At 38.2% G+C, this 13,110-nt stretch overlaps 3 protein-coding genes across 6 annotated transcripts in view; 1 reads left to right on the top strand and 2 right to left on the bottom strand.

Moving 5' to 3' along the window:
• LOC138308759 (DNA-directed RNA polymerase II subunit RPB1-like) overlaps positions 1 to 10,983 on the bottom strand; it is a 162,464-nt gene extending 151,481 nt beyond the window's left edge. Inside the window, exon 1 of the mRNA XM_069249783.1 lies at positions 10,752 to 10,983. Coding sequence (XP_069105884.1) covers positions 10,752 to 10,983 — 232 coding nt within the window. The remainder of the gene's footprint in view (positions 1 to 10,751) is intronic.
• LOC138315247 (G-protein coupled receptor dmsr-1-like) overlaps positions 1 to 13,110 on the top strand; it is a 141,003-nt gene that overhangs the window by 102,635 nt on the left and 25,258 nt on the right. The gene's annotated exons all lie outside the window — the stretch shown is intronic.
• LOC138308751 (transcriptional regulator ATRX homolog) lies at positions 10,987 to 12,183 on the bottom strand. Its single transcript, XM_069249777.1, has one exon. It carries the CDS (start codon positions 12,181 to 12,183, stop codon positions 10,987 to 10,989), a length of 1,197 nt encoding a protein of 398 aa, XP_069105878.1.

The raw sequence follows: 13,110 nt of genomic DNA, 5'->3' as shown, positions 1-13,110 counted from the left end.
GCCAGTATAAAATCTGGAGTCAATAATTAACCAGATTTAGTGACGACGAATGGTTTTGTATATTAAAGTCTCGGTTCCTTGGATTTGTTTGCCAAACTAATCCATCATTATCATGGCCTACTGTGTTCTATGTGGAACGGAACGGATGGGGTCTGTCTGTATAAACAAACCAGATTACTTTCCCTGTCGTTCACCTACATCTTAATAAAGGGAAACAAAACGCACAAGCATTAATACCTTTGTATATTTACTCAGAGAATGTATATTTATAATTGTTTTAATTGGATAGCGTGTGTTAGCACGTGTCTGACCGGGGAACTCCTCCCGTTAGGGATGTTCTATCTCCTCGTGTGTTGACAGGAGTTTTACCAAAAATGTGTTTGTACTTGAGGATAAGACGCGTTTGTTGATGTTGTACCTTTCATAGTTTTACGGTATATCTCTCTTCAAATAAACACTACGAAATATTTCCATTGGTACAAGGTCATACAGTGATACCTAGAAAAGTTTATATGTTTACGCCAACAACAACAAAAAAGGAACATGATTGCGTGAGATTTTGTGTTTTGATCATTTACAGGCGCGTTTGTTATAATTTGGTGATATGTAGGTAAAGGTGACATTACTATGAAGAGAGATCAATTTGCTTTATATCTTAATGACCTTTTCATAGAAAAAAATCATGTAATTGACAGTTGCATGTCGCCTTGCATCGCAATTAATCAACTGGGATCAGGGGATGCTTTTAAATAAAAAAAAAAAACTATATGTTCCCTATATTACGTATCTGAGATATGAACCATCTGCATCAACCTTGGTGGGACGAGATAACTGAATTCTGAGAACATATGGAATTTAGAATTGAAAGCATCATAATTCAGATTTTTGTTTCGGAGTGATGTCCCCGCGTACATCACAGCGGACGCTAACACGTGGCAGAGTGTAGGGGGCAGGTGAAGAAGGAATAGTCTGAAAAGCATTTAGGTGTATCGGAGTTATTGGTCAATGCTGAAAATATGTTTACAGTCGTGTTTCAACACTATCACTCGTTCTATTTCGGATATTATTAAGAACGATATCGCCTCTTCAAACACAAGAGTCCCGTGTACTTTACGGAACCCGTTATATTTACACTGATTACGTAAAGACAAAAAACCGTTCACAGTGAAATCTGATAATACATCTACATTAGTCTGTACATTACAGTATCTGGTCATAAATGACTTGTAACACAGGGGGTATGTTATCTCATCTGGTCTGATGTACTGTTAGGTCTCGTATGCTCTCTCCTCATAATTACTAGGACTCGTTCGTAAGTAATTAACCCCGGCATTACAGGGTTACATAATTAAGTATTTTATGTTAAGAGATGAACCTCATGCAACTAGCTTATTTACAACGTATCACGTGGTGGTTTATCCTCTTTTTGCAATGGATGTGAAGGCAAGCAATCACGTGCATTGGCCTCCGTGATATTTCTTTCTTTCTTCTCATTGTCATTGAAAACTGTCATATAAGGTTATGTTTGTTGTCGACTTCAATATCTATCGCAACAGTAGCCCTACTTCTATAGTTTTCAGATGTGTAAATTAAATTACTGCCACTGCACGTGCAGACACGGTCCGTTACGTAATATCTCAATTCATCACCCTGCGATTGTCGCCTTCCGCAAGGATAGGCGATCTGTAAATATGCCCCATTCACACGACAAGTCAATCAGCACGCTGGAATACTCAAAAACCATTGTTATAGGGCTTAACAAGTTTTATCTGGTACCCGACGTCATCAAGTTGGAATTCAAAAGAAACCACTTTTCTTAAAAAATCACTGTAATTGGTTTGGTCGGCACCTGATGACGTCCTTGCTTATTCAACAAGTTTGGATTTCTCTCTGGCACGATCTCTCGGTATCGACAGTTAACCATCTGTCGGCGCCGTATCGTGATGATTGTGAATAAAATGAAGGTTATAACAATTCCTGACATCCTCTGTTCCTATGTGTTACCAGGGACAACGATAGGGCCAAACCCAGCTAGTAAAGGCAACCAACACTGTTAAAATCACCACGTCTTTTATCACAAGTCTAGAGCGGCACTATATTGGAATTAATATGTATAAATTAATTCATTTCATTATTTTTACTCATAAAACGAGGCGTGACGTAATTGTTGCCCTCTTGGCGGGCTGACACCGCTTCGTAGTTTTGTCAGCTTCGGAGAGAGAGTGAAGGGCATGATATGAGCAAGGATATTGTTCCCATGGGATTATGATAACATAAGAGAAATTTTGTCTTGGTACGCATTAGTTATTCATAGAGGTGTTAACAAATTTAAAACGACGCCAATGTCCTACTTGCTGAGTTTATTTTTGCGCGGTGGAGACCTCAGGAGCCTGATAGAACGATATGGTATATAATACCATTAAGATAGAATCGTGGAGAAATATACATTGGATAATTATCTAGAGATAGGAACGACTACATTTCCCCCTCAATGAATATGATAATTGAATCATCATAAATTATTGTATTGATTAAAAACAAAATTGGGAAAAGACTTATTAGACAAAGAAAATAATATTTTTTTTGTTAGGCGTATATCACAATATTTGTTTATTTTGTTCACGGAAAAATTGTTTATGTCACATGACTTTAATGAATGTGTGGGATGAACCAGACTAAAAAATACCGGCATGATTTGTATATTTCTCTAATAGTCATGTTCACATCGTCAACTATCGCACACGTTTACGAGATAAGAAACGACATAAAACATTCGAATTTACTGATCATTTCTACATTATTGGCAAATGAGTTTCTCCAAAGGACACAGTTAGATTTCACAGGTGATTGATCATTTTAGGTATCAGTGTGAAACCGTAATCATTATGTTTAGGTCTTAACGTCTTTAACACGTCCAGTTTGGCCTGATGGTTGACTATTCCTAATGTCTTATTATCAGCTGAACATGTACGAAAGACAGTGATATATGATATGTTGATTGTGTGATAGTAGTAGAACTCAAATCTATGTAATATTGCTATTTCACTAACTAATGTGCAGGGTTAGCGTTAGAATTCTACGTAGATGATTGTAAAAGGCGACTATTTTTTAGATTTTGTTTTAGATTTCCTAAGGTCTCCAATGACACCTTCTTTTGTCTATATCCTTCTCGACTTATAAACATGGCCGATCGATATAATATCTGCCAATCAACACATGTAGCTCATTCGAATTAGCTATACGAGAAATTACTCCCTCATCCTATCTGCAGAAAAAAAATCGTATTTTAAGATCAATTTGTGAGACTGTTGTAGTTTGGTGTAAATCTATACATTTTCGTTCTCTAGCAAAGATACTTTTAAATTTTTTGAAAACATCTTTTCCTTAGAATTGTTTTTATTGATCATCATCTTTTCTTTGTTTAATTATAACAATAAAATTATATAACTGCTGTTATACACAAACATATGCTTTGTGAGTATAATGCTATTTGTTATACCTTCATGTGTAATATTATTCATACCATTTACCTAATCAATTCTATACCTTAACTAATTAAGAAGTTAATTAATTAGATATATAAATTGATATAAAATATATACATAATTGTGATTGTTACTGGTTTTTAATTGTTCGCGACAATTACCTTACATAATGTTTCCCTTAAAAGCATAAATTACACGAACCTATTCATTAATCAGCTAAACGGCCTATTGACAATAAATAGAGTGTAGGATCCGAGCCAAGTGTAAAATCGAAAAATTTTGCTTTCTACTCAGGATATAACCGTGAAATCGCACAATATAGTATTGAATAGAGTAATCGACATTCTGGGAAATACAAACGTCTATCCACGTACATCTTCAACAGATTCCTGTATTGAAGGAAATTGTATATTGGTTACATCTGGAATGGTACCATTGAATAGAGAGAACAATCGACTGAATATTCCGATAAAAAACAATCCTCGACAATTATTCGCCTGACTAGTACTTTCAACTCACGCGCTCATGCGGAGAGCACGTGCAGCCTTGTTAGGCTGTTACACGGATTATCAGAGCTTTGGTTATCGGTGGCGTGATGTGATGGATTGTGTTATGGGAGATATTATCAGTTTATTCGTGTGATTGTGAACCTAGCACAAACCGGTATCTGAACAACTTAGATCCGGTGAACTTTTGACTGCCAACTATCTTGCCTGGAATTTACGGTTGGGTACCTTCTTGAAGAACTATGATACGGAAAAACTCTTTTACAGAAATCCCAGTGGAAACAAATGGTAATGGGCCAAGCGTTTAGCGATACATCCTGTATTCTATCTGTATCTACATTTGAATGAATGCAGATAATCACACCCTACTTGGCATGCGTTTATTGTGACGTCATGCGGAACACAAGAGGTGTTCCATTCCGATTTCAATAAAATTTGATTTCCATCACAAAGGACTATTGTTAGCAGACTAAGCGGTATTGAACTGTAATTAATTGCCCTGCTTTTTGGGAGAAGACCTATATTTGCCACTTGATGAATTCATAGTTACTGCCTATGGTCTCACTAAACAAAGAATTCTAAGGCCGATTGCAACATCAAGGTAGGTGAAATATTACGTTACTTACGTGTAATGTTCGCTATAGATTATCACATTGTACACACGATGCCAACGGGTTGGGTAACCTATTGTAGATGTTGATTAATTAAGGATGTTATTTGACTAGTGGAACATAATTAATACCTGACCTTTACAAAACCTAATTAGTACCTGGTCTATATACCTGGGGTTTATGTTGATGATTAACTGTACAATGCTTTGAAGGCATTCGTCCCTTTATTAGAATACAGAATAGGACTGGTAGGATTTCACATATATACTGTTACCCTGGAATCGTATGACAGAATTAATTAATTTTCTGTATTCATCATAGTGATTTTAATACATCACCTTCAATTTGAGTTATGATGATAAACAGGCACAAGGTTATGATCATAACAATAAAAAAGTCTATGCTGGAATTACGCCATTGATCTTCTTTTACTTTCTAGGATTAAATGTTAAAAACTATTTTTTCAAATATGGACCTGAACATACCTTTGAATTCAGAATTTTGAAATCAGAAATAAAAAATGCACCAATTAAAAGTCAAAATGATCTTTAAGACCTATTAACGCTGTTTTGAAAGGAAGTTGGAATAAATTTTGACAACACTTGATGAACTCGTTAGTGTTTGCGATGATTTCTTGTTTTTAAAGATTACCGTTTTGTCCGAATTCAAGCGCAAACTAGAACTTTTTGAAGACAATATAACTATTATAAAGTAAAGTTTATTTGTTTGTTTGTTTAAGTTTTATGGCCCATCGACAAATAAGATCATTTAGGGCCAATTTTTTTCACGTAAGGGAAAATTTTTATAACCAAAACCATAGTTTAGAACAATCTTACTACACATTGTTGAACGCTATCATTATTAATTTGGTTAAATAATCATATGGCAAACCGAGAACCCTTTATGATGTAAAACGTATTTCATCAAATGTGGAATCCACAGGATGTATAGCCATGTCACATTAGGTTATCGTTGGGGTTTGTTGGGGATAGAAAATGATGTTATTGGATTTGGGATAATCTATTTGATGTAGACGAAACCTTATAGTGATGTATTTATACCATAGCTCATGAAATAATAGTACATAAGTAAGTACATGTGTACTTATTGACCCCAATCGGATACCTCTGTCATTTTATTTCTATATCCGTTCTGACTGCGATAAGGCTTCATTCCTTTTATTGATATTGTCAAAACATTTGATTTAATATAAAGAATAGCATGACTACTGGTACCAAGAATGCGTTTTGTACTGCTTTAGGCAGGTGAACTTGATCAGCAGAGCAGAAGTGTCTCGCTCAAACACTGCGGCAGATCCCGCGGGATTAAAATCTAGAATGGTTCAATGTGTAAGCAGACAGAAAGCGTTTGTGCTGTTTAAGTCCCTTGATAATTTCAGTCATAAACACAAAATAGGAAATTAAATAGCACCGTAAAATAATAAATCGGCGTCAATGGATCAAGAGCGTGTACGACGTCAAATAAATATTTGTAATCCTTTAGTAGTGAAATATATATATCTAAAATGCCACTGGGTGCATTCTATTTGTTTTGATGTATTTGACATAAACCAGGTCATATTAGACAAAGCGCTTACTGGATTAGATATAGTCAATTTTTGATATTATCCCCTAAAAATCGACAAACATCGTAAAGTTTGTTAATATTATGACTCATTTAGAATTGTAGCAATCCAATTATGTTGTATTCCATCAGTACATATACTACAGTCGGAGACGGGATGCACGTGACGTGTTTGAATAACCAATGACATCAGCGTTACATCACATGACCTTTTCGAACCAATGAAACAATTGACTACACCACGTGATGATTCCTAAACCAACAGCAATCATGTAGTTATTTAGTTAATATAATCCTATTGTACGTGATTACATTGTATATGTTTTACAACACACAACCTTACTTGTGACGTCATTCTTACACTAAACATGTCTAAAATGATTTGAGCACGATTTACAACATGTAAGTAACCCAACAATTACGAGTAATTTCAAGTGACTTGTTTTGGTGTTTACTCAATTTCGTTTCCTTTTTATTTTTTGACGAGTTGGAAAATGTCCTGTAATTAATTGTGAAGCGAACATGGGTATTGTTTGTTTAAGTTGATTGTATGTCGACTATGTCACGCGATGTTCACGTCACATGTCAAAGCCCGAGTCACTAATTAAATAATTCAATTTATAGGATTTAATTACATGATACAGATATTTTTGTGTACAGAAGAGCTTGTAAGGTTTCTTTGCTGTTGTTTCTGATGCTGATATGTGCATTTATTTCATTCATTATGGAAACTTGACGTGGATTCGAAATCCCTTATAATGCTATAATTCTATCTAATGGACGTTTGGTAAAAGCGTTATGATTCAAAGAATATCATAATCCGCAATCGGGCAAATACGCTGCTTCTAATCTGGCAATGCTACTCTCTTTAAACAAAGATTGTATGCAATTAGGGTTCAAGAACATGATATATAAATTATGCGAAGTATACATAATACAAGATCGTTATGATTACAGATATGTAAATATATGAAGATAATAACTTATTTAAGCATAATTCATTCACTTTTCAAAATAGTAAAATGGACGTAAGAAGTGCAAATTATTTTAGATTTAATTAGTCTTGTTTCATACTGCCAAAGATTTTGTTGTTGGTAAATTCTAGCATAAGGAAGACTTGATTTGCCTGGTCGATTCTAATGCTTACAATATTTTCTTAGCCAATGGCAGTTTATTCCGTGAAAACATTTTATCATCAAGATGTCATCAAAACTATCCCATTTTTATTAATGCTAGAGGCCTGGTTTCTATGTGCCTCAAGCAAACATAATGCAATTCCTTGGTCTTAAACAGCGGAAATTCCACGTGTCTTGACGAAAGACGAGAACTAAGAAATATCTGCGTTTGTTGCGATAAAAAGGTTAAAACGTGTTTGTTTTAATACCACTTGTCTCGTGTAGAGGACGTCTCACCTTATCAGCCGATTGGCAAATCTACCCCACTTACCATTACGGGCATGCGAGCTGCTTCACACGGAAGTAGATTTACGAGCACAAGACACGAACAAAGGTTTTTACAGCCAATACGACATGGAACTGTTGATTGTGCAGTAATCCACACAGCAACAGTCGGTACGTTCAGCTCAAATTTATTGTACAGAAAAGCAGCTCTGTTGACAAGGTGTAATGATCACAAATGCTACTAAATTTTCTCAAGCGCTGAGCAATTCATTTAATTAATAAATGTATTGCTCTGCATATCCGTTAGTTGTGGATCTTATTCCGTTCAGTATTACGGCTTAACATGTTTTCATTATAATGTTATAAGTTGAGATAGGTTGCAGTTTTTTCCTTATCAAACCCAGTTGGCGTTGTTCAGTTCATGAACTGCCAGCTGCTTATTTTGACGTAATTATTGTTTATGTGATGCCATTGTCCAGTTAGCTTCGATCCCCATAATACTGCAAAGTTTATGTAGAATACAAATTAGTTGCAAAATCTCGTGATATTCTTCTAAAAGCTTTATCGATGTAAAATATAAGCATTGAACAGCATGCAGTTGGCAATTAAAGGAAATTAAATTAATGCTACTAACTAAACAAAGGCAAAATTAACATTAAGCACCAGCGCTCTTCATTTTGCCATTGTCCATTGGCTTCGATCTCCATTATACTGCAAAGTTTATATAGAATATGAAGAGGCGTTATCTCTGATAAAATGTCAATGCCACAGCACGACATTCGGCAAACTACCAGATCAGATGCGCATACAAATTCGAACCGAGCAGATTATCATTCGATTGTATTTTGCTGCTTTCTTAAACCTCCGAATTGCAAACCGTGGCAAGCTTTATATCTTCATATGTCGTGGTATAGTAGAGACGATTACATTCTTTTGACGACTGGACTTGCCATCAATCCACAGCAATACATACACTGGTCGATAACTAGTCAAATCACCGAACACATCCGATTATAGGTACTTATATCGCGGCAGGAGATGCAATTACAGGTTATTGTTTCAATTCACGCTTTCTCAAATGTGTCTGATATTAAAAATGCATGTCACCCATCTTCTAGAATTTCACAATATCTTCACGTGACCAGATGATGGTTTCGTGACGTAAACCTATAATGTCTTTACCAAACAAAGAGCTTGTTCGCCACAGCAAACAATACGAATTAAGAACGGCGTTAATTATTAAACAACCCCGGAGCTAATAATACGAGGGAAAATAATTTCGTTCCGATGATTCAATCAGCGTACTGCAATAATGACCATTGTATGTGCATAGCTAACAAGAACATGGCTCCTGTGTTAATAGTACAAACATGTAGGATGTCGCTCTGGGAAGGCCATTAACTTATACTGATTCATCTTAATGAATAAGAAAGAACAACGTATCCTATGTGAGCCTGAGAGTTCAAGGGGGAGATGAAGTTTAAATCAAGGCGTTCTTTAGAAATTACACAGATTCCGACAAAAGAACCAAAACCACCAGGTTTCTTGTATGTAAACTGGTGTAACAAACGTAAGGATATGAGATATACTTAAATCCAGGTCTGTAATATAAGCCTTACTTTCGCCATTGACACCGGCTACTGATACTCTTACAGGGTCCATAAGGTTCTGTATAGAAATATTGTGTCGGTTGTGTGTGTGTGGTTTTATTGGTCACTAAGGTTTTAGAAACAAGAACATATAGAAAACGAGCGTCCTTTTTCTCCGAATTCTCCCGATGATCGCGGCGAACACAGAGTGAATATCACTCCCAAGAGAGAGGAAAATGTCTCTTTTCCTAACATAGAACCGTTGATTTCTGAGTCGAGATATTCTCTAAGTAGTTACTGGGGTCCAAGGCTGCGGCATGTATTGCTATACATGGGACTCTCGCGTCATGGGGAATTTGCATCAGGTCTTTTTAACATCATTTTTCTGTATAGCCGACTAACTATAAAATGTATCATATATTAAAATCTATGCTTTATTAAATGGTTGAAGGTTTGATGATAAAACAAGACTTTTTGTAAGTAAAATAACAAACAAATCGATAATTTTGAATCAATGACTCTTCATTCATTTGCAATACTGTGAACAGAGTCCCAATTAGGGAGCCGTTCTTGTTTACTGATACACAAGTGGACTAAAATGGAATGTCGTTCTGTCATGACCTCGCGATCGGGTACTTCTTTACCAGAAGGTCAGTTCTCGTGATTAAGAACCTTTGTGTTGTTTTGTGACACACTAATGGCTAAGGTAGTCGGTAGGTATTTTATGGTTGCATTGATGCCACGAGCTCCAATCAATTCTTGTTAAGCCAATAAAGGTAAATGACACACTTCCGGTCACGTGATACTTTTATCGTTTACCTGTTTGGTTATTACATACGATGAACATAAAATGATAATAACGCGCCTTTCATCATAGAAAAATGCGATTTATTTATCCTCTTGGGTCACAATCTAAAGTGGAATGCTCATATTTTTAATTATGACCCCGAGTGATATCTAATCTGTCACAGAATAGTTTGAATCGTTAATGGGTGTTTGCATAGTTATGTGGTCGATGTGCCCGGAAGGACTCCGGCCCTTTAGGACAACATTTTATGTCCATATCGTCTGACTCGCTCGTATTTTGTATGAAAAACATCAACAGAACACATAACATAATTAGACTATCTGTACTGTTGGTTAATGTAAACTATTGTTTGGGACACGAATCTTCTGTTAAGCACGTGCGAAATGGCATTAAAAGTAGGAGAAGACGTGACAAATTCGGTACAAAACTATTTATCATCCTAGACTTCACGGGATGAGCCCTGTACATTAAGTAGATGATAGTTAACAGATGAGAGTAATTAGGGGCGAAAGGAAACAAGTATTGACCAACAATTCTCACTGATTCAATATCAAAAGCTTACTTACTTCAGGGTAAGATGTTCGAGCAAAACATAATGTTTGTATGCAATCAATACGAAATCTGATGTTTGTTTTCTTTTTCAGCAAAGATTGCCCGACCGGTAGGGCGTAATAACTTCACTTCAAAACACCACTTTTGATGTTGAGATGAGCGCTCGCCCCTGTGACAAAGGCTCTGGGACACACTCTGTCTGGATTGTTCCCTCACCGGGACACACTCTGTCTGGGTTGTCCCCTGATCGGGACACGCTCTGCCTGGATTGTCCCCTGACCGGGACACGCTCTGTCTGGGTTGTCCTCTGACTGGGACACGCTCTGTCTGGGATGTCCTCTGACAGGGACACGCTCTGTCTTGGTTGTCCTCTGACTGGGACATGCCCTATCTTGGTTGTCCTCTGACTGGGACATGCTCTGTCTGGGTTTTCCTCTGACTGGGACATGCTCTATCTTGGTTGTCCTCTGACTGGGATATGCTCTGTCATGGTTGTCCTCTGACTGGGACAAGCTCTGTCATGGTTGTCCTCTGACTGGGACAAGCTCTGTCTGGATTGTCCTCTGACTGGGACACGCTCTGTCTTGGTTGTCCTCTGACTGGGACAAGCTCTGTCTGGGTTGTCCTCTGACTGGGACACGCTCTGTCTGGGTTGTCCTCTGACTGGGACAAGCTCTGTCTGGGTTGTCCTCTGACTGGGACACGCTCTGTCTTGGTTGTCCTCTGACTGGGACATGCTCTGTCTTGGTTGTCCTCTGACTGGGACAAGCTCTGTCTTGGTTGTCCTCTGACTGGGACACGCTCTGTCTTGGTTGTCCTCTGACTGGGACAAGCTCTGTCTTGGTTGTCCTCTGACTGGGACAAGCTCTGTCTGGGTTGTCCTTTGACTGGGACACGCTCTGTCTTGGTTGTCCTCTGACTGGGACACGCTCTGTCTGGGTTCTCCTCTGACTGGGACATGCTCTATCTTGGTTGTCCTCTGACTAGGTTGTCCTCTGACTGGGACACGCTCTGTCTTGGTTGTCCTCTGACTGGGACACGCTCTGTCTTGGTTGTCCTCTGACTGGGACATGCTCTGTCTTGGTTGTCCTCTGACTGGGACAAGCTCTGTCTTGGTTGTCCTCTGACTGGGACACGCTCTGTCTTGGTTGTCCTCTGACTGGGACACGCTCTGTCTTGGTTGTCCTCTGACTGGGACATGCTCTGTCTGGGTTGTCCTCTGACTGGGACATGCTCTGTCTGGGTTGTCCTCTGACTGGGACACGCTCTGTCTGGGTTGTCCTCTGACTGGGACATGCCCTATCTTGGTTGCCCTGTGACTGGGACATGCTCTGTCTTGGTTGTCCTCTGACTGGGACACGCTCTGTCTGGGTTTTCCTCTGACTGGGACATGCTCTATCTTGGTTGTCCTCTGACTGGGACATGCTCTGTCTTGGTTGTCCTCTGATTGGGACACGCTCTGTCTGGGTTGTCCTCTGACTGGGATATGCTCTGTCATGGTTGTCCTCTGACTGGGACAAGCTCTGTCTGGGTTGTCCTCTGACTGGGACATGCTCTGTCTGGGTTTTTCTCTGACTGGGACATGCTCTATCTTGGTTGTCCTCTGACTGGGACAAGCTCTGTCTGGGTTGTCCTCTGACTGGGACATGCTCTGTCTTGGTTGTCCTCTGACTGGGACAAGCTCTGTCTGGGTTGTTCCCTAACCGGGAAACGCCATATCACTGTCGGCTCACTGGTTTGATCGTTTATTGTAGTGGGTGACCGGACGGGGTATGTTGTTCGGTATTTGTGATAGCAGGTTTATATGAGAATGCCTCTATTAAATGCCAAAACATACAGACATGAACGCACTGCATACAGGGGAGACCTCTTTCAGTTGTCCTACATAAACCTAAAGAACCAAACCAACCCAATTTCAACAAACTCACTGTAATCGAATTGAATTTGAAAGCATTCTTAAATAATAAGTACATATTGAATATAAGAAAACACTAATGACGCAGTCGATAATGTGTTTGTTGCTTAGATTAAACAACCAGATCCATTTAAGGACAGCCTCCCATGAGTGTTTTGGGAGACTGAAATATGTGTTGTGAACAATTGTTATAGTGGAAATTACTACTTCACTGAAGCACAGTGACAATGACACGAAACGAACACATCCCATCGGGTCACATTATAATGACAAAAGAAAACGGACAAACCAGTCGTCCCACTTCCTTCATGTTAGACGCCAAGCAGGAGTAACTGCCACGTGCATAGGCTATGGTGTTTTTCGGCCATTGGACAAAACCCAAAACCTTGCACACATGTAGATTTCTATTAATGATTGATTGGTTTTGATAGTAGCATTTCTTCGACTCATAAAATCGTCACTTGAACTATTCTGATACATATTGAACAAAGACGTAATCCTCACCGCGTAGACAACATAGATTGTCTATTTTGCAAGGCACACGCATAAATGTTGACAAATCTATCCAGTTCTTGAAGGATTCGCGAGCACGTATGACGTCTTTGTTATCAGTTTAACGTACATATTAAATTCATTCTATAAATATTTCATGTTTTCGAT

The sequence above is a fragment of the Argopecten irradians genome, chromosome 1, assembly GCF_041381155.1.
Source record: "Argopecten irradians isolate NY chromosome 1, Ai_NY, whole genome shotgun sequence".
Classification (NCBI taxonomy): domain Eukaryota; kingdom Metazoa; phylum Mollusca; class Bivalvia; order Pectinida; family Pectinidae; genus Argopecten; species Argopecten irradians.
Note: the sequence above shows the minus strand (reverse complement) of the source record. Positions and strands in the feature narration are given on the sequence as shown.

What these genes read in the sequence shown, in the direction of transcription:
- LOC138308751 (XM_069249777.1), bottom strand. Translation starts at nt 12,183, where the DNA reads ATGTCCCAGTCAGAGGACAACCCAGACAGAGCTTGTCCCAGTCAGAGG.